General features: G+C 48.1%; 1 protein-coding gene across 12 annotated transcripts in view; it reads right to left on the bottom strand.

Moving 5' to 3' along the window:
* Positions 1–5,929: 5,929 nt before the first annotated feature.
* Positions 5,930–26,668, bottom strand: part of BCOR (BCL6 corepressor) — an 82,210-nt gene continuing 61,471 nt past the window's right edge. For all 12 annotated transcript variants that reach the window (XM_071430301.1, XM_071430300.1, XM_071430303.1 and 9 more), the window contains 7 exons: positions 23,354–23,682; positions 22,754–23,023; positions 16,697–16,863; positions 9,795–9,940; positions 8,594–8,671; positions 8,232–8,382; positions 5,930–7,054 (listed from right to left, as the gene is read on the bottom strand). In XM_071430301.1, the coding sequence (XP_071286402.1) occupies positions 6,760–7,054; positions 8,232–8,382; positions 8,594–8,671; positions 9,795–9,940; positions 16,697–16,863; positions 22,754–23,023; positions 23,354–23,682 (1,436 nt within the window). In that variant the 3' untranslated portion in view covers positions 5,930–6,759. The remainder of the gene's footprint in view (positions 7,055–8,231; positions 8,383–8,593; positions 8,672–9,794; positions 9,941–16,696; positions 16,864–22,753; positions 23,024–23,353; positions 23,683–26,668) is intronic.

Raw genomic sequence — 26,668 nt, 5'->3', positions numbered from 1 at the left:
CCCACTGCCAGGGCTGGGCTCTGTGGTTACCAGCAGCACTTTGAGAGCAGCCAGGCCAGGCTGTCACAGGAGAGTCCCTTTGGCACATGTTAGCTCCAGCTCTGAATTTGCATTCTGTATTTGCCAAGGGTTATTAGTGTTGATCAGCTGTTAAATAATCTGCCCTTTTCATTTCAGGAGGCCTGTCAGGACTTGCCTTCACGAAGGCTTTGCTTAAACAGGAGTTTCATGGCATATTTGAAAAGGGTTTTCATTAGATAGCCTTTTCCTTGAAATTTTGACAGCTACAAATACTAAACACTGTCTCTGACATCATGAGCATCTGCCACATGTGTTGCCTAACCCTCTACATGCTCAGTGTGTGGAAAAGCCTCAGCCCCAGAGCAGTGGAAATTGGGCTGCAGTCCCACTGGCACTCCTCACTGTGCCAAGGAAAGACCCGAGCCAGCAGATGAAGATAAAAGCAAATCCCACATCAGAAAATGAAATTATCCCCTGTTGGAGAAGGGCACTCTGAGCTTGCTGTACACAGCTTTTAAAGACAGCCTCACCCTGCTCTGCACCTGCAGGGATGGAGTCTTTGGGGTGACTGATGGTTACATTTCAGCACCCTTGGTTTTATCTGCGCCTCTTCAGGGCCGTGCACCCTTTGCAATTAGCCAGGAACAGGAGCTCCAGAGCCTGGGCAGGCTGGGAGCACAGGCCAGTGGTTCAGGGGCTGCCTTGTGACTCACAAGGAAACAGCAGGATGGGGTAAGAACCACATTTTGTGGTTAGGCAACACCGTCAAAGGACTCTGGAAAGTCAGGTCAGGAATAAACCTCACTTCAGGACTGAGGGGAACTGCAATAACCAGCTGGTTTCCTCACATGTAATTATGCTCACTACCCTGCAAATTTTTAAAAGAGCCAGAAAGGAATGAAAAAGTGGATGTGGCAGTAGGGATCTGAGGAGGGGGTTGCTGTGCATACTGGATAGTCTTGAATAGCCCAGTAGAAAAAAAAGTTGTGCTACCTTGAGGGCAAAGGACCTTCTCTGTTACCAGCAAATGAATTAAAACACCTGCCTGCAGGACAGCCCCACATTCCACACCTCCCATTCCTCTCACCTGCAGGTTTTGAGTGCCTGTTGAATTCCAAGGGCTTTTCACCACGGTTCCTTCAGCACAGGTAGAGAAACCCTTGGCGCCAGGGGAGTCTGCTGGGGACATGCTGGGGACAGAGCTCTGCCCTCCTCCTCACCAGGGCTGGCCCAAAGCTGGTGTCTAGGTGGCACATCCAGGTGGTGGCTGCCTGCTGGCAGAGAAAAGGGGGAGCAGGGAGTTTCCTGAGATGGCCACATTTTCCTCAGCCATGCCCAGCAGGACGGGAGGGTGGCAGTGGGCACCACAGCCAGCTCAGTCTTCTTTCTCTCCCACCCCTCCTCTGGGGAGAAGAAACAAAAGTGACTGAAAACCAACCAATTTGGCTGTAATGAACCATAAAACATGGGATCAGTTCTCCACCTCTGGGTCACCTCGCCAGCAGAGTGCTTGGCTGTGCCTTGCTGGTGCTGCCTGTGTTACGGTCATCAGGCAACAAAGCCAGCATTTAGAATTGACTAATTGATTTGTACATTAAATAGGTATTTGTGCTCAATTATTGGCAGGTTTGTTAGTAGATTACTATTTAAACAATTGTGATATTTTAAATTACACATTATTTTGTAGATGCATATTTCCTTGAAAAAAGAGCGCCCCTTGCATCTATTAACATATTAAAAAGAAAATAAAACATTCAGGCTGTTATAATGCACAATGTGGCATTACTCTGGTACTTTCCCTAAGCTAGGGAAATCTTATTTGTTTAATAATAAGTTAACCATGAATATGCAAATCTGCATCCATGCAGTACCTCACTGCTGTCACTATTAATGAGTTGCAAATTAATGTGACAACAAAAGGAAAATCTATTTAGTGACAGATTTGTGGTTCCTACCTGGCTCAAGAGAGCAACCATCTACAGTCACATCAGTCTGCTGGAGGAAAGTGTGCACATGGCGTGGACAGGGTTTTCTTCAGGACTGGCAAACCAGAAACAAGCAATGGATCTCTTCACCCCAAGGGCAGGAGGCAGTGCTGCTCCTGAAGATCCACCACACTGCACTGTGCCATCAGGGGAACCCATGCAAGGGTGAAATGCAGAACTAGCAAGGCTGATGCAGGTAGACATCATGGTGGGATGCTTAAAACTTCATCTTCTTCAGAGCTCTTTGGAGATTTTTGTCCCTGACCACCACTCCAAGTGAAACTTGGGTTCCTGTCACCTTCTTCTGCTCCTCCTTCTAGCAGAAATGCAATGGTGAATGAGCACACTGAGAAAATATCTGTGTCTTTACAATTATGGAATTCAACTCTTCTCCCTTGTGTGGTGGTGCCAAGCCCTCTCCTACCACCACTGGCCTCATACTGAAATAAAAATATGTTCTGCAAAAAATTTTAACAGAAAAAAAATGCTATTTTTCCAGTTACCCTGGGTCTGTGCAAGTTTAAAGCAATAATGTGTGCCTTTTCCCTGTGCAAGCTGATGATGCTGAATGTTTACCAGCATCCCCACAGAGCCTGGGAATGGCAGCTGCCTGCACTTACCACTCCCTGATACATTAATGCTCAAATGATGGCTCTCCTCTATAGTTTCATTATTTAGCACAGAAATGAAGGGAGGAGCCAGCTTCAAACTCTTTTGATTCATGGAATGAGCTTGGCTCCTGGGAGTAGTTTTTAAAATAATTTCCATTCTGCTCCTGCTAACTAAAACCATAGAATCATTAAGGTTGGGAAAGACCTCCAAGCTCATCAGGACCAAATGTTAACCCAGCAGTGACAAGTCCACCACTGAGCCATGTGCCTGGGCACCAAATCTCCCCTTCCTCTGACCCTTGCTTGCCACTCACTGCCTCTCTGGCACAAGGCTCCAGCTCAGCCACCCCTGCAAAGCAGAAGAAATGAGGAGAGTGGCTGGAGGGAGAAATGACCCAAACAGGAAACACCCAGGGCTGCCCCCACTCTGCAGAACTCTTGGGTAAGGCAGGAAGGCAAAGGAGGGGTTCCATATTTTGGTCCTCAGCAGCATCTCCCAGCACTGCCTGTGCTGTGGCTCGCCCTTATCCTCCCTGCCAGGCAGCCAGCCTGGAACTGGGTATTCCCTGGGATTTCCCAGCCAGCCTGGATCTGGGTATTCCCTGGGATTTCCCAGCCAGCAACAAGTGAAAGTTTGACAGAGGAACCTCTTTGAAGCCAGGCTCATCTGCCTGCTCTGGCTGGAAATAGGGTTTTCCCTATTGCACCACTGCTTGTCCAACACCTCCACAGGGCAGCACAGACTCCCAGCTGGGCAAATCCAAGTGGTAAGCAGGGGAAATTCAAGGAAACACCTTGGCTTTGTCCCCAACAGCATCAACGCTGCGCTTTCACCTTGCAGAAGGCAAGTAACTGGATCAGCAGGGTTTTACCATCCCCAAAGGCTGCGTTTCCATTTCCTTATTTTTTTATTAACCTGGAGCAAAGCCAGCAGTGTGAAGCAAGCATGCTTCGCCCAAGCAGGATGCACAGGAAAGGGCTTTAAAGGAGAACAGTGTGAGATCAGAAGCTGAAGCTCTGAACACAGCCCCCACGCTGGCTGGAGCTCGCCCAGCCCCAGCTCTGTGCCCTGCAGGACCCTGACAGCCCCAGCAGCTCTGGGCCCTGCAGGACCCTGACAGCCCCAGCAGCTCTGGGCCCTGCAGGACCCTGACAGTCCCAGCTCTGTGCTCTGCAGGACCCTGACAGTCCCAGCTCTGTGCTCTGCAGGACCCTGACAGTCCCAGCTCTGGGCCCTGCAGGACCGTGACAGTCCCAGCTCTGGGCCCTGCAGGACCCTGACAGCCCCAGCTCTGGGCCCTGCAGGACCCTGACAGCCCCAGCTCTGGGCCCTGCAGGACCCTGACAGTCCCAGCTCTGTGCCCTGCAGGACCCTGACAGCCCCAGCTCTGTGCCCTGCAGGACCCTGACAGTCCCAGCTCTGGGCCCTGCAGGACCCTGACAGCCCCAGCTCTGGGCCCTGCAGGACCCTGACAGCCCCAGCTCTGTGCCCTGCAGGACCCTGACAGTCCCAGTGTGGCCAGTGCTTCATGCCCTGCTGGCACACTGCCATCTCTCCTCTCCCAAGATAATTCTCCCTAGGCTTGCCTCCTACACCTGTGAACCTCTCCCAAAGCACCCAGCACAGAGGCAGCCAAGCCAGGCTCCTGCTTCTCTAAACCCTCACACAGCGATGCCCCTTTAAAAAAGCACATCCCAGAGTATAAAAGGGTTGTGTTATGTCAAGGGACAGCACTGGGATCAGGTGTCCCCTGCCACAGCCCTATTTTTAGAGCACAGGCGCCTGGGGCAGGCTCACACACACATTACAGCAGCATGAGGCTGTTACTGTATTGAGCATCAGGCAGGAGCCAGCATGGAGAAATCCCAACTGTACCCGGTGGAGGCAGGGAAAGCTGACTAAGCAGAGATGCTCGTGCTCGGGATTCCTCGAGGAGGAGCTGGCCAAAAGAGGAAGCTGTGACAATCTTTTGTTTGCCCGAGGGGCTCAGGGAGAAACGAGGTGTGTGCCACACACCCCGGGAAGTGGCACCAAGCTGATTTATACCCAGCTCAAGCCATCCAAGCATTGGAATCACACAGCTGATCAGATAAAGGTGTCTGTAACAATTGCTTTTAGTGTTGTTCCTTGCCTTTCATTTTCTGGCCCCCTTCTTTCTGGGAAAATCAGGGGGTGCAAGCAGATGGCACTGCAGAGTAGGGGTGTCTGTGTTTCAGTCCCTTACAAAGCTGAAGACTGCTCGAAAAGGAAATCCAGCGTGCACATAAAACCTGTGCAGGGGAGACCATCGTCCTCCTTACCCCAAGTCTGGAAAAAGGAGGTCGGCAGACATGTTAGGACTAAAAATTCCCTGTCCTGAGCAGAAATAAGACTTCAGCATCCAGCAGCAGACAGCTTTTGGACCCTTCTCTCACCTCTTGGCTCAGCTACAAAACCACCTAACCCACAGGAACAGCCCCACTGTAAAGCCACACAGCACAAATGTTTGGCAAAAGACTCAGCACACCAGAGAGGCAGCAGCCCTGAGTCTTCCCCTCCAGGGCACCGTCAGAAATGTTCTCCCTTACCGTCAGCCTTCAGGACAATGCAGAAACTCCTTCCCAGATGCTTTTCCCAGACTGAGCAGGTGCTCTGCTCAAGATCCTTTGTGTGCTGGCCCCCATCAAAAGAGCAGTGCAGTTTAAACACCTCAGTGGCAACTGGCTGTCATACTACTCTTAATAACAGCCCCTAATTAAAACTCAGGAGTTTGAGTTCACAGCCAGAATTTCCTTCCACAAGGGAAAAGCAGAGAAAGTCTGCCCAAGCCCAGGGAGCCCAGCCTTGTAGATAGAAGTTCCAGAAGTGACATTCTGCACAGAAGTGACATTCTGGTCCTTGTCCCTTTAAATCCTCCCAAAATGTGCTCACAGGTTTAATGCTCCACATTAAAACCAAAGCATTTCCCCTGGTACTATTAACTTCCACTCTGCAGACTCCTTGAAAAGAGAATTCAGCCAATTGAAATTAAAAGGATGTCAAAGGAGGGAAAATGATGGAACTTATTCACAGTTCTTTAAAAGATGGTGCAGAAAGTATTGTGAACACCACTTTTAAACCCTTGTCCCACCAAAAGCACAAACCTGATGTTTTCTTGCAACATGGAATTTAGAAAGCCAATACAGACTGTAGCCCAGATCTCATCAGCTGCTTGCCTGCACCTCTACCAGCCCTGCCCCACTTTGGAAACTCCACCCTCCTTTAATGAACATTAATGAGATGAAGCTCATGTCAAAACCAGGCACAGAGTTAATGGGAGTCACTTTAGCCTCTTCATTTCTCAACAGTTTTATTGCCTTTAAGAAAATTTTTGTAAAATATAAATACAAAGGCAGAAGATTTACTTACAAAGTTAAAACACAGATCTCAAACATAAACACACAATTCAGAAAATTTAGTTTATGTACAGTTTCAAGCAACTTCAACATATGTTAGTTTTTCAATATTTTACAAGGTACAGAAAAAATAGTTCAAAGTCTTCTTTAAATAAAGAGCATAAAATGTTTAAACATATATAAACAATCCGGTTTGATGTGTGAAAACTAAATTTCACAGCTTTTAAATTAGGATATAAAAGTTCTTACAATTAGTTGATGTGTATGGATATGGTTTAATTTATATTACAAACTATTGAATTATATTCAATAGTGCTTACCTGGCCAAAGCAGGTAATTCTGTAAACAAAAAAACCGAAAATAATATCACCAAGTGCCTTACCAAATTCTATCTCCCAAACAAGCCACACGACTTTGATCACATCACCTAGAAAAAGTATGTTCTGTGTAATCAGTGCTTTGCATGAAACAAAGTCAATGTGTGTGGGTGTGTTCTTTAAAAAAAAATGTGTTCAGAGTAATAACAAACTTATCCCAAAGCCTGTGTGCATTTAAAGAAACATTATATAACAATTTTTTGTAAAAACTGATTGAAGTTAAAAAAAAAATTCTTCCAAAATCCATCCAACTGGAATTCAGATCTCTTATATAAAGGAAAGATATTTTCATATTTAATAGTGTCCTTTCTTTACAGAAACAATTTCATTTGAACACATATACATACAGATGTAGCTGTATAGAGCACTGTACATTAAAGGGCTGATGGTTCACCAGAGGATGTCGAAGGGAGGCTCCTCGTGCGGGTGCAACCAGTGGAGCTCGGAGCCCAGCAGAGTCTTGAGCTCACTTGTGAACTCCACCAAGTCCAAGAGCTCTTTGCTCTCTGGGTTAAAAGCTTCAAGGTCCGTAGCACAAGAGAACAACTGGCTGAGGGAAGTCTGTTTGTAAAACTCTGCCTCCGTGATGGTGACGACCTCCAGGTTGGGGAAGTTGCAGCGGAAGATGCGCGAGGACATCTTTAGTCTCTTCACCACGTCCGAGAGCAGGAGCCAGTTCCGTGGTCTGTGGGAGCACAGGAGAAAGGTTCCAATAACTGACATTAGGTCACAGGACTCCTGACTCTTCCCCACATCTCTGTGTGACAAACCCTCCCCGATCCCATGCCCACAAACAATCCCTCTGAAAGCAAGGCTGGTGCCCAGGTGTTGAAAATAACACATGAGCAGGTGTGTGTGTGTGTTTATTCAGAGTACTGCTACCTGCAGCTTTGGGAAGGAAAGATCCAGGATGCAGGGGCACTGGGACCTATAAAACCTGGGCTCCTCAGTACCCATGTGGGCCAGCAGCCACCCCTACTCAGAGGGTTAAGCCCATCTGAACCCAACTTTTATTTCACAAATAAGGAGATGGCTTATAGCTACAACCACAAAATTCAGCAGCCCTGACTTCCAGAGAGGCCAATATTAAATAGAAGTAACAGTAAGTTGGTTTTTTGTCAGATAAACAACACAGTTTTAAAATTCAATCTTTGTACTTGTCCACTTCAGGGAATTAAGTTAGATCCATCACCCATGTAACAAAAACAGTAAAACCCACACTCCTGCATGATCAATATTTAAAACTAGCTGTCATCAAAATTGGTGCAAATGGTAAACAACAGGTCACTAACAAATCTAATTTATATCTTGAATATAATAGATAATACAACTTTCCAGGTCTTTGCTTATTAGTAAGTATCACAGGATCTTCCCTAAGATACTTATTTGCTTGTTCCAATCCAGAGCTCTAAACCAGTTTTGCTACAAAGTCTAGAAAAGCAGTAATGGTGTGATTTTGTCATCCACAAAAGCATGTCCACTCAGCCCCAGAACAGAAAAACCCATGGAATAAAATTAACACCGTACAAACAAACATCATACCCAAATGTAAGTGCTAGAAGCACTTCTATTTTGGGAAGTTATAAACAAGATGCCTGTCTGGGATGAGGAAAGGACTTTTTGTGTTTAAACATCACTTGTCCTGCTCTGGAATATGGCAGTAAAAACTCAGCCCTGGCAAATCAGCCTTTTCCCCTCTCCCCTCCTATTAGTTTATTTCCAAAAAACCACCAGCAGTTACAGTATCGATCTCTCATTTATGTTACATAAACACAAACACTTTTCCCCACCGACACAAACTGCCACCAGCCCAAGCAGACCATCCCATCTGTTTTTACTCCAAAATCTGTATTTGTTCTTACCCCTGAGAGAGACACACTTGGATGTTGTAACACGGTAAGGGAGGCTCATCCAAAAATTCAAATTCAAACACATCACTGAAGCCATCTTCATCTTCATCACCTGGGCCGGGAGGATTTGCCAAGACATCAAATCCAGACTCATCTTTTGGATCTAAATAAAATTGAATAAAGGTGCTAAGTCAGCAATGAAAAGGCTGTTGCAGGTCTTGCTTTTTTTTCCCCAATAACGTGATCTGTAAACAAAATCAGTTTGCTTCCTTCCCAGCTTCCTCCACCACAAGAACAAAACAGCCCCCACCCCCACGTGCCCCATGTTTTTAAAGTCTCTGCATACAAAGAAATAAAGGGCAACATTTGCTCACCGCACACAGAGCTGCCATAGAAATCCCAGTACAAACCAGGGTCATCAACACTTCGACCTTGCAGGTCAGTTAAATACTCTGGAGAGGAAAAAACAACAACAAAAACATACTGATGAGAACAAAAAGCTGGCAAGTCAGGAGACTGCACGTCACAGAGCCTCAGCACCTTCCATCAAAAAATCCCACACCGTACTCCTGGCACACATGCTGCAAACAACAGCATATATACACCATTCCCTCACATCAAATAATGACCCACCACATCAAACAATCACCTAAGGTCTAACAGGGACACACCCAACATTAAGCTTCAGATGCTGAGAGCAGTATCTTATTTTTGTGGAGATAGGGTGTACCCCATTTTTTGGCCTTCACAATTATTCTGGACACCAACTTGAGGGTGAAACTGTGGCCCCAAATGGACAGATGAAAAAGGTTTTTCTACACAGGTATGTTCAGAAGATGTAGTTCTTTTCTACAGATATAATCTGGGAGATTTACAAGCTGAATTGGTGAAAAGATACTGGGATCCAGGATGCTAGGAAGTCAAAGATACTGGACTTGACTTTACTGGAGTCCTGAAACACCTGTGTGCCTTCTGTACTGCACCATTTAAACAGGTAAACAGATGAATACTTAAACTCATGGACGATGAACACTGCAAACATGCTCAGAGGTAAGTTATTAGGGAATGCAAGTGTCTTCATCCAAAACTAGAAGGAAAAAGAACCCTAAAACCGTGTTATAACGTGGATATGTTTAAAGCCTTTAATATATTTTTACAGTATTTCAGATATAAAACAAGGCAGAACTGGCAAAACCACAAATAGTCTAAGATAAAAAGCAAGACCATGGGAAAACACGAGTATGTTTAACAAACAGCTATTTGAATTGGCAAGTTTCTTATTTTCATTTCAAGCAGAAAACTGAAGGCACCGAAACAGCCCACTGACCTCCTACCCACCTATCAAATCTGACAGTGCAATAATCCTTATGACTTATTAAGAGTTTCAATTAGATGGAGCCCCCAAGCATGGCTGTGCTTCCCAGCTGCAACCTCTGGGTTTTTGCAGGCAAAGAGGGAGCTCTGCAGCCCAGCCTACCCCACATCTCCTTGGCATGAAGCCACCCCTGCCAGGCAGGAGGGAACAAGCCCCCCATGTGCCAGGACCAGAAAGCCCCCAGCAGTGTGGGCACTGACCTGTGAGGAAGGTCTCCATGAGCTCACTGTGGGTCATTTTCACGATGGTCCTCCCAGAGTAGGTTGCAAGTGTTGGATCAGCACCATAGGACAGTAACAGGCGGACAATTTCCAAGTGGTCGTTTTCCACCGCGTCATGGATTGGTCTGGTGTGAAATAAAATAAAAAGCACAGAGTTACGTTTTGACTCAACAGTTTTATGCAAATATTTTTGACGAGAAACTTCTGACTGTAGATCAAAGCTATTTATAGAAAGTAACACTATTAATACAGCTGCCAATCATCTTGTTGTTGGTTTTACTTGCACATCATCCCCCTCCCCTCTTGTCTTCAGTCAGACTGCTCAGGGCACATATTTCTGTTACGTCCACTCCTTGCTGTACACATTTTGGAGGGACAGTAAAATAATTACAGTGCTGTAACAGAAAGCAGGAGTTTGTGTGAAGCCTCACAAACATCATTTTGCTGCAAGTCACTCTAGCGTTCCAAATCTCTGCCATATAACAGCATGTTTGGAGCAAGGCTCATTCAGCCTGCCTCTGGGCAAGCAGGGAAATCAGTTACCCGAAGCTCCTAAATTATGTACACAGAAATAAGTTATGAAAATTTGCTAGGAATTAAACTTCCATGCAGAACATCCTCTTTAAACAGTACTTGTAAATATATTTGCAGCACAATTCAACCCTTCTAATCAGAGAATAGAAAAACATGTTATTTTAAGTTGTAGTCCACCCAGAAATTAAAGCATTTCATGCGGCGTGAGCAATCCATACAAGCTCAACATAGATTTTGTGAGCCTTCAGAAGGATTATTCATTAATACACAGGCCTGCAATTCCAGGTTCAGAATTCCTTATCGCTAATTATAAATCGCATTAACTTCTGCCTTTAAAATTGATTATACGTAACGGGGAGTTGTCTGGAAGTAGAACATATTACCCTTCAGACTAATGAAGATGTGCTAAAATCCCATCTTTTCCTTAGACAGCAAGAGCAGGGAACTAAAAGCAGAGCCCAATGCATGGGCAGTGATCGTGGCAGTCCAACTCAGCACAACGCTGCTCCTCCTTTGGGCTGTCAACACTGCTGCCCCCAACGAGGCTGTCAAGGGAGCTCGTATGAAAAGGCAAGGAAGGACTTTCACCAGGATCACACACTGCCTTCCTGGAAAGCTTTCACAGTGATGTTACCAGGGGAAGTCGTTTGGAAGCACAGCCAAGTGAACCTCTCTGCTCCATCTCCGGATCTGCCAAGCAGCACTCGGCCGACAACCAGGGCTTCAACTCCCTCCTGCTGCCAGGAGGGCACATCCCACCACTCCTGCCTCTCAGGGCAACGTCCCCTCAAGGTCACCACTGCTCTGGCATGACCTGGCACACATGAAAGCTCAGGACAGAGGAGGGGAGGATCAAATCAGTCAGAAGAGGATGGCACACCACCGTTTTCCCATCTATCACACAGCACTGGTGGTAGGAGAGGGAGGAGGGTGACTCTGGTAAGTCTCAGAAAGATGTCCCAGATGTATTTACTCCAAATACTTTCCACAGTGATTTAGGGTGACTGACATCTGCTCCATGTGAAGGGTTCTTGCTTGCATCCATCTTGCTGGAAAGCTGCATGTCATATCAGTTTTGACATGTGCACAATTCACTGACTTGAGGAGGTGCACTTGGGGACCTGGTGGTTTGCTCCCTATGGAAAGAGGGTTTATCCCATGCTGCCTGCCTCCCATACACCCCCTGCTACCAACAGATGAAGAAGCAGGTGGTCCTTGAGCTGCTGAGCACAGTCCTCAGCCCAGCTTGTGCCAGTCCTCAGACCCTTGGCAGCAGAGAGCACAACATGTGGACACCTTCAAAGCCCAACACACCACTCTTTGGAAAGCCACCTTCACATTTTAAGACCAGAGAGGTCCATGGGGATCACTGGCAAAGCATCAGGATATCCCTTATCAGTGTCTGAGGGAATGCCTCTAAGATAACACTGAACTGATGCTTTTGAGACAGACAGTGCTGGAGGAGCCAACATCCCCCCAGGATTCCCCTGCAAGTCTCACCCTCCCACCTCCACCTACTGACTCAGTGCTTCCCCACAGGGAAGCCTCACATCCAGGATCTGGTCAGTGCTACATCCCAGGTGACACCAAGCAGGAGGCAACAAATCACAGAGGTTCTGACACGGGGGCTGCAGAAGTATCGAGTGTTTCTTGCTGTCAGCGAGCATCCGAGGCCTGAGCTGCTGGGTCATGGCACTCTGAGCATCTACAGCAGGAAAGATCAGCCCTGCTGCAAACCCTCCTGTCCCCCACTGCGCATGAAGCATCCCTGGCTGAAAGTCTGGCATCAGGCACCAGGAGCAGATCAGAGGCTGTTGCCAAGTGCTGGCAATGCTCTTTCTCCCCCACTCCCTCGCTTCGCTGGAGTCTTTAATTTTCAACTCTTTTTAAATTTTATTTCAGAATTACGATTTTCTGGTTTGGGGAGAGGGTTGAGGAGTGTTGTGGGATTATTGGTTTGTGGGTTTTCTTGTTTGCTTTTGGGTTTGTTTTTCTTTTTTTAACTGACTTACCTAAGTGGCTTTTGAAGCAGTAATGAATTCAAGATGATCCCTTAACTTATTAAAAACAGCATCTAAATCACCGCCCAGTGTTCCAATTGATTTAACGACACTCAGACGAGTTTATTAAAGGGTGCCTGGGCATTCCCCAGGAAGGAAAAACTGCAGCACATGGGCTGTAACCCTGTGATGGAACCACCTTCTGCCTCCTTGCAGGTCACCAAGCCCAACGTGGGGCTGCAGACACAGGCAGCAGGGCAGGCAGAGGGGCAGGCAGAACCAGATTCGTCATCTCAGACTACACAGGGAGGCTGCCTGGGCATGAGAGGGAATTTATAGAGGCACAGGGAAGGAAAGGCGTAGTAAGGCAGTGCGGAAGGAGGAAGAACAATAAATAGAAGGAAGCAAAGAAAACACTGGCAGGGATGGGGGGGGTGGGCGGGGAAGGAGATTCCCCATAGATAAGTTAAGGGAGAAAAGGCCAAAACAGAGCACCGACAGACTCTTTTACTGGCTAGAACAGCTTCTTGGCAAGCTGACGAGCGAGACCATGCAAAGGCACAGCTATTTGTTTGCTTCTCCCAGCAGAGCCAGCAGAGGAGGGAGTATTCTTCAGTCTTGGCAGAGTTTAACCATCCTCTTTGTAGGATGCAAGAGCAAGTACTGGAATAGGCAACTTTTTCAGATGTGAAAATAAAAGAAGATCCCTGAGAGTCCTCTCCTGGGCTGCTGTGCCATACAATCTCTTCCACCCTGAGCATCGTGGAAATAAACACTCTCTGTCCCTAATGGTACAGTTAATGTAGCACAGCTCGTTTCTAAAACAAACCCTTCAAAAGGCCCCAGAAGGAGCTGGGGACATTCGAGAGCTGCAATATCCTACAGAAGACACACATCTCAAACCCTCTCTTGTGTACCGCCGAATCCTTCCTACTATTTTTACTTCCACTAGAGTTAGGAAAACATTTCACTGGGGGTTTATCATTCCACCACCAAAATTATAAACTATTTAGACCAGTCAGGGTTTGCTCTCAGCCTCTCAGGCACCACCAGAGCTCTCCCCACTGCAGTAGCAGGGAGCAATGCCATATTTTGGCGTTTTGTTTGCATTCCCACCCGCTCTGTTACGCAAGGCTGCCCCACGGAAGGGGCAGGGCAGGAGTGGCAGGAGGGCAGGCTGGGCTGCCTCTCCTTGAACGCAATTAGCTGCTGGAAGGTATGGCTGTGCCAAGACCAGCTGAAAGGACACAGGAAGAGAGCCATCTTGGCATGGTCCTCGCAGGGAAAAAAAAAAAAAATAAAAAAGGCTGAGCTCATCAGCTGCCAGCGGGAAGGATATAGCAAAACTGGCTGCAGAGAGAGGATCTAGCCAGAGAACTCTGAAGCAACGTGGAGCCCTCGCTAACAGGCAGGGGATGTCTGTATTTTTGGCATGTGGCTTTGTTTCCATAATGGCAAGGGCTCAGCTAGGGCGTGCTGCAGAGGTAAGAGGAGAAGAACAGCGAGATAAGGCCAAATACAGGCGGGAAACAGCCTTGCTAATGTCAGTCCCAACACCCCTAGTGGAGCTACTGCACTTACTGGGGTCCTGTCGGGGAAGGGAAGCTCTCACCTCTTAAGCACGGTCCATTATTATTTATAGGTAAGACGATTAAGAGCCCTTAGTGACTGCAGCACCTCGGAGACAGGTCTTAAAGATCTCCGGGTTCTACAATAATCTTTGATTAGGCACTAATTGAGCAGCAGAGTGCTTGTGTATTCAGGGGCTGCAGGCACTGCATGTGGTCCATCAGCACAGAGTTTAAGGGGAAAAACATCCAAGACCTACCACATTTAGCCTGGCCAGATGTGCTGTGAATAGGGCAGAGAGGGACACCCCGTGCCGAGCTGGGGTGAATGAAGAAGGGGAGGACCGCACCATTCCCAAGCATTGTCTCCTCACTGCCCCTACACCAGGCTGGTGCTTCGTTTGTTTCTGGCTTCACCGAGATGTCTCACACCACGAGGAAGCAGAGGCTGGTTACCTGCCTCATCCCAAAACACACACACACAGAGCCAGCACGATGATCACAGCACCGCAGCATCTCAGAGAGGCACCGACTTCACAGAACTTTCCTGCATCCTCCACGTTCACACCGACACCCTGCACAGACCAAACCCATACCCTCACCAGCCACAACTTTTCAGGGTGTACCCCAAAAAGCCGAGGGCAGAGGCAGCAAGGAGCAGAGCCCAGGGCCCCAGGTGAGCCCCCAGGCTGCCTCCCCAGCACAGCTGTGCTCGCTCAGCACACGCAGCTGCATCCATCCATCGCAGTTACATCACTCCTCTGTGCTGCTTTACATTAAAACAGGCTGAACAGAACCACACACATCCACTGCCACTGTCTGCAGGCTTGAGAACTTCCAAAGCACCACCAAAAGTACCTCTGGATAAGTGAGGTGGCAGAGGAGAAAATAAAAAGCCAATTCAGAGTCATTAAAAAAGCAGGGGAGAAGGACAAGTCTCTGACAGTGCATTTTTTGGGGTTTGTTTTGGGGGATTTTGTCGTTATTTTTAAGACTTTACTGTATTTCTAAGCGTTGAACATGTTCTGGATTTTAATTTTAAAAGCAACACAGCTGAGGAAGTCATCTTTCCTCCTAAAAGTTCAAGGAGAAAAACCTTCAAGAGAGAAATGGGACTTGTCTGAACAAATGTCCTGACTTACTCTACAGAGACAGAGAAGTCTGACCCTGCCAAAAGGCAACGCATTACACAGATCCAAAGTTCCTTACACAAACTTCTGCTCTCTGTCCTGCCCAACTCAGACCATCTTTCCTCTGTGTATTAGCTGTGTTTTGGATTCTTGCTGTCTGTTGGGCAGCTTTCCAAATGAAAAGTAAGTCTGCCCTCAGAAAAGAGAGGCAACAGCACGCTGAGTTCTGACATTACCATCTATGATCAGATCATCATTATGTTCATTTCTAAAATCCATTTTCCCAAGAACAACTTTTCAGGGTACACTGGCCAAGTTTCTTTCTTGAAAATCAGCTCCGTCTGTGACTAGAAATCAAAGGTGGACTCTGAACTGGCGGGTGATTAAGACTGCTCAGACGCTTCCCAGGGATAATTTTCTATATAGGTTATTCCAGCGAGTGAGACAAAAATAATTTAGGGTTCTTTTTACGGTAACTCACCGCTGTTGCACAGGTCACATATTAAAGCTGAAGGCAGCAGAAAATGCGAGGCTGTTTGTCAGCCTGGAGAGCTCAGAACTCTTCACAAAGACGTGGGCGACAGAGGAGGAATCTGACAATCCAGTCGGGGTTTTAATGTTTCTCCAAAAAGCTTTCCTTTGGGCTGTGATGGGCTGGTGATGGGCCGGGAACAATGGACCATCATGAACTTTTAATGGACCATCCTAACCAGACCTCTTTTTGTCTTCCTGACTCCTCCCTTCTCAAGTTAATAAATAAAGAGCTTAAAAACAAAAGAAGCAGGCTCTTAGTTACGCTAATTTTACCTCCCTGGCTATTTGGATGGTGATAGGGAAGGCGATAAACCATTTAAGATAACAAGCTGCAGGAGATTCGCAGAATACAAAGACCTGTCCCCAAAATGCACAGACTGAATAACAGCTCTGCATATGCTCAGGACAAGTTACCCCAAGGTCAGCCTCGCAGAGGTGGTCAAAGAGGTGCTTTAGGAGATACACAAGAAGCTTAAAAAAAGGTCCAGAGCAGCATTTTTTTTTCTCCACAAAGCTAAAAAGAAAAGCTCACTATCTATTCTGCCAGCACAGGAACTAAGCACCCCTACTATTCTCTGAAGGAAACTAAAAAAAGGCTAATTCGGGATTAAAAAAAGAAAAAAAAAACGTAAATCCGAAATATCAAATGAGCAGATAGTTGAACAGTTCAGCAAACAACATTTTTATACAGCACATACAGGACTCGCACACCCGATGGCCACAAAAGCCCGAAGTGCTCTCCAAAGTAACCCTGCTAACAAGGCTAACTCCGCTCTTTTGGCACAGCTCTAAGGACCTGGAGGGCACAGGAGCAGGGCTGCAGCTCAAGTATCACTCCTTCCTACCCTGCAGCTGGCAATTCCACCGACTGACAACAACCGACCAAAGCACAGCTTATTAAAATTCCCAGAATCGAACAGAAATTACCCCGAACTCGAGCCACAAGAGAAGCGAGTCCCCACCGCTGAGGTCACAGAGCCCCGCGCGGCCCTGCCCAAGGACCAGCAGCAAGGCCGCGTGTGTGCCCTGCGTGGCTGGGGAGGCAGCACCAGGGGAGCACAGAGCACAGGCACAGAGGGGAGGGAGGCACAGAGGGGCCAGGGGGTGCTGCTCACCTGGTTCCATCCTGGGCGCTGCAGTTGACGTCCGCGCCATACTCGAGGAGGTGCCGCACGATGCTCAGCCAGCCCCGGGCACAGGCCTCGTGCAGGGCACAGTAACCCGCGTTGTCACGGTGGTTCACGTCACACGCCTTGTTCTCCAAACAATACAGAACCACTTCCTGCAAACAGCAAGGAAAACGGACGAACATCGAGTTATTTCTCGCTGGGTAAACGCGCGGGTTTCTCTGCTTGAAGGAAATGTGGGGGGGAAGAGGCTAAAGTCAAAATCCCTATGATATGCTAAGTTACCCTCTACGAGATGGGTCAGTCAAAAGGAAAATAAAAGGGGGAGCTGTTGACAGTCCTGTCTGTTCAGGAAACACAGCAGAGACTTCCCTGAGCAGACTAATTTGGGCAAAGTGACACTGAGAGCTCCACGCCTTGCAGGACCCTGTAACCCCCAACATCAGGAACTGTCACAGAAGGAGAACACAAAAATTTCACAGACAAAACTCACAGTGTTCCACTTCTGAGAACTTGTACACATAAATCTAGTGAGAAGGTTGTTACTCTTACATCTGCATTTTTTAAACAGAAAATTCTGCGAGTGCAACAGCAGCACAGCCAACGTCAGTTTGATTTTAAAAGAAAAAGTGCATGACCCGAAACAAAACACATTTAAGACACACAAAGGATGGTTTGCTATCAGCAAACAAAAACCAGCCAGGCTCTATCGAGATTGGGGAAATCCCATTTTCACCCACCCCGGTTTTCTGCATGCAGAAGTAAAGGCAGGCACCGGGTCCCAATGAGGAGCCCGGCGCCGCAGGAAGCCGTGTAAATTTAACACAATTTATCTTGCAGTCAAATCCACCACGCTCCAGAGCCTGGGCCAGGCTCAGCTCTGCACTGCCCTGCAGCCTTGGAACAATGACTGCTCCATCACTCAACCGAAAATTTGGGACGGTGCGAGTCTTCCTCGACTCGTGCCGGATGCAAAAGAAGGCAAAACAAAACAAAACACATTTCTGAGAGATGTTCAATGCATAAAATAGCCCCCACGTTCCCAGATTAGTGGTTAACCATTAATTTTGCATTTGAGTGACATCCCCGCAAAGCCAGAAACGGCACGGAGGGGGCGAGTGCTTGTTTTGCCAAAGCAGGAGAATAAAACGACGTCGGGCGCAGCGCATTTATTCCTCCCGTTTCAAAATAAACCGGAAAGCCCGCAATAATCTGTGCTCTGGGTACACCTGACTCAAGAGCTGGTATCCAGGATACAGCATGAAGCTGCTCTTTTAGCAGGCCCTCACCAGCCAGGCTAGAGCTGAGAGCTAATGAGCTGCCTGTCCCAGGCTCCAGAGCATCCCCTCCAATGCCACGGGGGATGCACCCACCCACCCCAGCGCACCCACAGGACCCCCACAGGCCCACCTCTCACCAAACAGGGCCTCTGAACGCTCCTGCTAGTCAGCCCAAGGGCCAAAAATCACTCCAGAACGGATGGCTCTTTACCCTGCACATGCCCAAACCCATAAGAAAAGGCTGTGCAAAATTATACTCTGGAGGTATGAATTTTCCTTCAAAGCAGACCACCCTGCCAGGCAAATTAGCAGATGGATATAGGTAGCAGAAGCAGCTGCTGTATTCAGTGCCACTTTTAGGATGCAGTCACCATTTAAAATAGACTTTGCAACTCAAAATAAAAGATGTTTCATCTATTTTTGTAGAAAGGAAAGACTCGTCCTAGGGTGGAATACCTACTACTGGACAAAAAAGCTAATTTTGTCGGGCAATTCTGTGTTAAGAGGCTATAAGAAGAATGTCATTAACCACAAAATGTAACCATAAAGACCATAAAACTCTACATTGTTAATTAATTAAATGCCTCATTAACTTTTTTTTTAACATGATTTATTCAATCTACAAAAAAAATTGGCCACCATTGCCAAATACAGGAACATGTGGTGCCACAAACACACTTTTGGTTTCACAAGCATTTCTTGCTAAGGTCTGGGGAAGTCTGTGAGAATGCCACAGGGCAATTTAATGTCTGTTCAGCTGCTCTATTTAAATCAGCATTCTGAAAATCACTCACAGTTAATCCAAAGAGTCAAACTAGAACATAACCAGACACCTCCACCTCTGCTTCTTGCAGTTTCTTAGCCAAACTGCAAAGAGCCACGTCAAAGTATGCACATATGCAAGGTCCATCCTCACATGCAATGAGCTGCTCTTCTTATTTACTCCTTCTCCAGGGGAAGAGCTCAGCATCCCCCAGGCCCCAAGAAGCACTATTCTCCCACATCCAGCCTCAAAACACAGTCCTTGGGTCAGGTATTATATGCTGAGCCTTAACATTCCCCCCAGCATCACACCAAACCACTGAGGTGGTGTCCATTCCTGAGCAGGATGCAGGAGCCCTGCAGGAGCTGTGCAGGGGCAGGATGGGGCTCTGGAGCTCCTGCTCCTGTGGCAGAGACACTGGGTAAGCCCTGCCTTCACCTCTGTTTAAATGCCCTATCACACACCACTCACTTTGCTAATTTCTCTGCCTTCCCAGGAAGGATTTAATAACAAACCAACAGGGAACTTTCCAAGTCCACTGTGGTGGTTTCAGTCCAGCCAGCAGCCAAGCCCCAGGCAGACTCACTCACTCACTCACTCACTCACTCACTCACACACCCACTCCCCCAGCAGCAGGACCAGGGTGAGAATCAGAGAAGCACAAGGGTCAAAGGTGGAAAACTCATGGACTGGGATAAAGACAGTTTAATAGGGAAAGCAAAAGCCATGCACACAAGCAAAGGAAAACAAGGAAGTCATTCACTGCTCCCCATGGCTGGGCAGGTGTTCAGACATCTCCAGGAGAGCAGGGCCCCATCCCCACTTATCCGTGACTTGGGGAGACAAACAACATCACTCCAAATGTTCCTCCCCTTCTCCCCCAATTTTATACTCTGATCCATGATGTCCCAGGGTCTGGAATATCCCTTTGGTCAGTTTGGGTCACCTGTCCTGGCTGTGTCTCCTCCCAGCCTCCCATGCACACCAGGCTCCTCACCAGTGTGGCAGCAGGAAAAACAGAAAAGGCCTTGGTTCTGTGTAAACCCTGCTCAGCAGTAACAAAAACATCCCTATATTATCATCACTGTGTTCAGCACAAATCCAAAACACTGCCCCATACCAGCCACACTGAGAAGAAAATTAACCCTACCCCAGCCAAAACCAGCAAATCCAGACACACACCAAAAAGCAACATGAGGCAGAAAGACAGCCAGTGTTTCCTCTCACATCAAATTCATTACACAAGCCTTTTGTCATTTTTTTCCCAAAAAGACTCTACACTCCCTGTAATTCCCTCTTTAGAAAAAGTAAATTACAGTTTTAAGACTACCATTATCTCAAGTCATTTGTTTCAAATGGGGGAAAACAGAAGGGATTCGAGAGCGGCCATACATTGGGATGAGTTGGTAACATCCTGCTGAGGCATGGCCTGGCGCAGAAGCTTAGGAAAGGAAAGGCAAAGCTTCCCACCAGCTTTAGCAGGGATTTCCAGGGCTGAAGACCATTTGCTGCTCTGTCTTTAAGCAGCCTTGCAGGCTGCAGCCCTGCAATTTATGTGACCAGACACGAGCCACACTTCTCCTTCGACATTTCACACTCGGGTCAGCTTTACACACAAAATCGTGTCCGCTCGTGCCCTGCTTCCTGCAGTGACCTGGGGCACATCGGCACTAGGACAGCAGGACACAGCTCATGGCCTCGCAGCACTCGGGCTCCCCACGGCTCCAGCAGTGATACACACAGCCTGCCAGCACCTCTGCGTGCTGAAGGCTTTGGAGTGGGATCTCTGCACAGCCTCAGGGCATCCCTGCTGCAAAGGCAGGCAGGCTGCCAAGGGCAGGCACGAGCTCATCCGGTCTCAGGGCAGCGCAGCATTCCTGCCAGGGCTCCGTGGTGCCCTGCGGTGCCAGCCGCTTCCAGCTCCCAGTCCTGAATCAGCACTCGGCTCCCTCTGCACGCTGTGCCCTGATGATGCAAACTCATCTGCCTCCCCTGCCACGGAGCTGCCAAAGGGCTGTGCCATCACAGCAGCCAGGGAAGCCCCACGTGCCCACCAGAGCTTGCTGCCCTGCTAACAGGGGTGGCAGAAAAGTGACCTGTGTACTTGCCACAGGTCACTGACCAGCCTGTTACCTTGACTCATCAGATTTTTCTTCTTTTTTTTTTTTTTTCTATATAGAGGAATTTCTTACTTCTTGACCATTCTCATTCTTTGTGCAGACAGAGGAAATTTGACTTTCTACTAATTGCATTAGTGCCATCACAATTAAGAAAAACCCCTCAGCTATGGAGCTTCCATGGATGATCCAACTATCACAGCTCACCATGGGCCAAACATAGCTCCAACAGGGTGACACAGACACCCACCACTGAGCCTCAGAAAACACAGACAACAGCAGATCCTGGCAGCAGTTTGGGTGCATGGAGTGGTCTTCTTTCCCTGCCCTGCATTCCAACAACAACACAACCAACTGCTCTATGGTCAACACCACCTGAACAATCAAACCAAACAAGCTGAATATTTAAGTCTATTAAAAACATGGTGTTCACTTGAACTTTTGGGTGAATTTAAGCCAGAAAATGAAAATCCTCAGTCGGCTGATAATGGGAAGGCATGGTGGTACACAATGTTACTCACAATGATACCTTGGTGAGCCTGGGTACCCCCAGCTTTCTGCAACCAGCCAATTTGATAGCAGAGAGCTCCTGCTATCAGAGCAAATGGAGAGCCCTGGGCCCCTGCTTGAGCAGGACGTCAGCCCCTCACTAAGTTTGGGAGCTGCTCCCATTGAGCTGTGCTCAGCAGAGGTGCTGGCCACAGAAAGCCAAGTGCTTAAGCATGCTCACCCTGGCAGACCCCATGCAGGAAGAAAATACACACTGATAGCTTGGAGCACATGCTACAGCACATTTTGATTTTGGACCCACAGAAAATGAAACCATTTAAATTACGGAGAATTCCACAGCAGTGTTGTAACAACCACTTCTCCCAGCCAGAGCTGAAGTGCCCTGGGTTAGAAAAAGCCTTTGTCTAAGGTAAACAAAACCTTCCCAATAAACCCTGCTTTCCAGAGCTGGACAAGGCCTTGCTCCACACAAAGGTGTCTCAAGCTATACAAAGAGCATCTCAAGGTTTCAGCAAATCCCCAAGGCTGGGCGGGCCCCACCTGGACCTGGGCTGATGCCACCTTTCCTCATGGGGCTCAAGCCCAGCTCCAAGGTCCAGGCAGCCCCCTCAGCAGCACAGCAAACCCTGCAGCCATGCCAAGGGCAGCATTTGCTCTCTGCAATGAAACACCTCTGCACAGATCTGAAACCGAGCAGCAACGACGCTCATACCTACATGCCCACATTTCCCCAATAAAAGCGCGCTTCAAAACGGCCGAGCTAAGGGATTCATCGGTTTCTGATTTTTGTAGCAACAGGGGGCCCCTTTCATTAGACAACATTGTTCCAGCTACACCAAGCAGCTCCAGACGCCGAGTATAAAGCATGCAGAGTGCTCCTATGATGTGTCTGATCATGCAAGAGGACACTCTAAGCACTACATCCTGTGTCACATACCAGATACTCCTTGGAGAGAAGAACAAAAATAAAACCCTTCTCCTAAACTACAAGCTCTTCACAAACAACAAAAGCAGAAAACATACAGCTCATTAAAGATCACCATAAAGATTACTTGGGAGGAAAAAAGAAAGAAAGAAAAAAAAAAGACATTCGTTCTGTTTGCAGATGGTTTATATCTAAAGGGAAGTGAGGGTTACCAATAAAACTTTACCCTTTGCTCATTCCCTTGAGACGTTGCTCACCCTGTATCCCTGCCAGCTGACCCAGCAGCGGTGGGGAGTCATTCCCACAGCAACCTGCCTCCAAACCCCCACACCAGAGAAGGGAAAGCAGCAGGGGAACGGGGGCTACAACTTTCAGCGACCCAACCGAAACCTGCTAACTTTTGGAATCAAAAAGAAAAGCCCATCCCACGGGGCGCGGGGGGAGCCTTACCTCATAGCCCAGGCGTGCCGCCCGCTGCAGCAGCGTCTCCCCCGCGTTCTTGTTGACGATGAGGCGCCGTGCCTCGGGGGGCATGGGCCGGCTGGGGGTGCTCTCCGGGCTGGGGCTGGCCAGGGGCAGCTGCGGGGGCTGCGGGAGCGGGAGCAGCGCGGGCGCCTGCGGCAGCCGCTCGTACACCTTCTGCTCGAACGGTTTGGCTGGCGAGGAGTCGCAGTCTGAACTCGGCTCCGGTCGCTTCCTGACTTTCCTTGTTACCGTTACCTGTCAAAACCGTGATGGCAGGGGTTTTTTATCTTTGTTTGCACAGCACTGTGATGGGACTGTGCTTTGGCAGCGAGGAATTAAGACTTTTCTACTGGTATTTAATTTTTAAAGGAAGACCCGCTACAGCTTTTAAACACAAAATGCTTCACCCTTGTAACAGTGCCTTCAACTAAGGTTAAGAAAAGCAAACACAAAATGTGCAAAGCATCCACAGACAAATCCGAACGCAATCCCCACTACACTGCATGCACGACAGTGCGTAAGTTTTAAGCAAGCTGGCTCTGCCTTCTCAGAGGCTGGTGGACAATTAAGTCTAAATAAAGATACCTTATCTTCAGCATTTTCGATATCTGTGGTGTCATCCCCTGTCAGAGATGACCTCCTTCTCCTCTCCTGCAGTGCCAAGTGTTTTGTTTTACACTGACGTTTCCCTGATGGCTTCTCACACTCGCTGTATTTCTGCATCAGAGATGCATGTTGGAAATCCTCCTCTTCGTCTGTGTACAGCCCATCTGTCTTCCGGCTTTCTTTAATTTTCTGCTGTTTGGCAGCCAACCTCGAGGCTGGAGTACAGCTTGGCTGAGCCTGCCTTTTGCTGTTTGCATTGGTGGATGAAAGGCTCTTCATGTGCGGAGACACCGGGAATACGGGCAAGCCTAAACGGGAAGGGAAAGGCATTACACATCGCATGGTGCGTTAAAAGGAAAACGCATTGCTAGCACTTAACACAAGCTCCTCCACTGCTTAAGAGATCTACAATTACATTTTCAAATCGTTAATATTTTAAGCCTTCCACATCCAAACTGTAAATAGCATCTCGCCCGTTGACGCAGTGCTAGCGGTTATCGGGCTCTAATAAAAATCCCTCAATGAAATGCCCCATGCAGGTGCTGGGCAGTGCCAGGGCCATGGGATGAGTTCCAGGCCAGCTTGGCAGTGCCACCACGGGCAGAGTGGAACAGCTGCAGGGAAAAACTCACCTCCTAAAACCTAGGACTGCCTGATCTGAAGGGGAACCAACTCCTCCAGCAGCCTGGGCCCAGCCCGGCTTGTCTCAGTGCAGGCACAGGGATGGTGAGGGGACAGGAAGAAAGGGGGAAGCATGCATCAGATTTATTGGGACAGTGTGCTGGTTTTGCATCATGGAAGTGATGTTTTGGGAGAGGTGGGAATGTTGAGCTTAGTCCCAAGACAGGAACACCTTCTCACAGCATTTTGACTTCTAAAACAAACCAAGAGAAGAAAGACTACTCAAGGAGATGTTCCTAGAGAAGCTCTGTGCAAGCTCTCCATCAGAAAGCACAGGGATTTTGCAGAAAAAGCAATCAGATGGTTTTCTGCCCCAAGAACTGCATTCAGAAGTGAGTCTTTCTGGGACACTGGGACAGTAAGGCCGGTGCTCTGCTGCCTGTGGCAGGATACTGGCAGGGCTGGGTTTTCTCTGGGGGTTAGCTCCAACAAGCTGGATCCCACAATCTGGGCCACGTGCAAAAAGCATGGTTAGTTTTGGGGTTTTTTTCGGAGTGCAAGAAGGCTTACAACAAAACAAGGACAGGAAAGTTGACTTTTTATAGTCTGAATTTCCCTTGGGAAGAGAATTGAGGTGACCTCAGAACCAACTGCTCTGCAGAAAAATTAAAGGCTGCTAGAAAGGAAGGGACAACTTCAGCCAAACAATACCACACAACCAAGGGAGGTGTGGAAAAAACTTTGAGAACTTGAAAGAGGCTCCCTTGCTCTGAGAAGTCTCTGAAGTGATGCTACTTTTACAATAGAAGAGATGGCAGGAGCAAATAAGCAGGTGCTCAGGGGAGAGACACCCTTACTTAAAGAGAGTCGGTCCAGAACCAGTTGGTAAAAAAGAAAATAAAATCTAGAATCCTCTTGGTGGGCAGTTTCACACTTTAGTCTTCCTTAAATAGATCTGTGAAAGCAACTCACAGAAGGCTTTCTAGATTAAGGATGAAAACAGAAATCCCTCGGTTCTTTTGAGCCACTTTCTAGAAAAAGACACATACCACGGCTTGCCAAGCAGATGTCAGGGAATTTATGGGACACATGATGTGCAGATTGTTCAGCAAAAATCATGTTAAGTTTTTCAGGCTTTGCAATACTGAAGGAAGGCACCTAGTTGTAGGCTGAGCCTATGGATGCAAAGGTGTCTTTCCAACTCTGTAGATAGCACAAAGTAAGGAGTGTTTAATTTTCATGTTCCCAACTATCCCAATTGAGCAGCGTGTGAAAAGCCCAATTCCAATACAGAAGTACCATCATTACCTACTTAATCACTTACTAAAGAAAAAAAAAATGGAAGAGATGGAAAGCAACAGCGAGGAGCTCTGGTGAGAGCAAATGGAACAAACAGCTGCATGCGGAAAAACTACAATAGACTGAAAAACTCACAGGTCTGGAGAAGGACAGAAATACTGAAAGGATGGAGGAAAAAAAAACCACAGGAAGCTTATCTCAAAGAACTGCAGGCTTTCCCATGCAGACATGCCGAGGCATTGAAAGCAGAAGTTTAATCACCACAAAGAATGTGTTCTCCTGCCTGCAAACTCCACATCAACTCTGTGCTTCACTTTGACCCTCCACGGTGGCGACAGCAGGCACCAGGCTAAATGTGCACCGGAGCTGAGATATGGAGAGCAGCTATGCTGTGCACCCAGGAGCTTCAGGATCAGTAACATATACCAGCACTACACAGAAAAAGCCAAGCATGAGCCTGGGAAATGCAAGACAACAGGGGCAGAAAAGCAGCAAGTGACTGATCCTGGAATCCCACCCCATCTTCCTGACCACGTGAAGAGAGAGAAGAAAAACAAGAGTGAGCAGGAATACACCTAAACATCCATAGAAAAAAAGAAAACCCAAACCAAAAACCCCAAAAAACTCAGGCCTCTGACTGATGTGGGCTGTGGCAAGTCTGACTCAGAGCAGGACCTGTCTCCCTTCCCGCAGGAGCGGCTGCTGCGAGGTCCGCACGGAACAGCAGCAGCTGCCGCTGCGTCACCTGAATGCTCCTTGTTCAGCTCCCCCCAGCAGCTGCCTCCTCCCGCCTGCCAAGCCCGTGGCTGCCACACTGCCTGCAGCCCCAGGCAGCTCCCAGGGGCTGGCACATGCTTCCCAGTGGGCGAGATCCTCCTGGCTCCTCTCCTCAGGGCTTTTGTTTCCGCGCTGTTCTGGTTTTCTCCTCGCACAGCGTGAGCGGCTGTGGCTCCCAGGGGGAGCATCAGGAGATGCTCCAGCAGTGCAGGGTTATTGCTCAGCTGGGACCCCAGCAGAGGCTGTGGCTTCTGCCTTGGTTATGGGGCTGGGCAAGCAGTGTGATGCCCTGAAGCAGCAGCATCCCCACGTTCATGGACCTGCTGCACCCCGGAGACCCAGCACAGCAACATCACTTTGCAACACGATCACAGAATCGTAGAATGGTTTAGGGTTGGAAGGGAGATCATCCCCTAAAAATCATCCAGTTCCAACCCTTCTGCCATTGGCAGGGACACATCCTACTAGATCAGGTAGCTCAGAGCCCCATCCAACCTGGCCCTGAAGACTTCCATGGATGTGGCAGCCACAATTTCTCGGTGCAGCCTGTTCCAGTGCCTCACCACTCTCACAGTCAAGAATTTCCTCCTAATAACC

This window comes from Agelaius tricolor, unplaced genomic scaffold (assembly GCF_023055355.1).
Source record: "Agelaius tricolor isolate 1412-34295 unplaced genomic scaffold, bAgeTri1.0.p SCAF_7, whole genome shotgun sequence".
NCBI classification, from domain to species: Eukaryota; Metazoa; Chordata; class Aves; order Passeriformes; family Icteridae; genus Agelaius; species Agelaius tricolor.
Note: the sequence above shows the minus strand (reverse complement) of the source record. Positions and strands in the feature narration are given on the sequence as shown.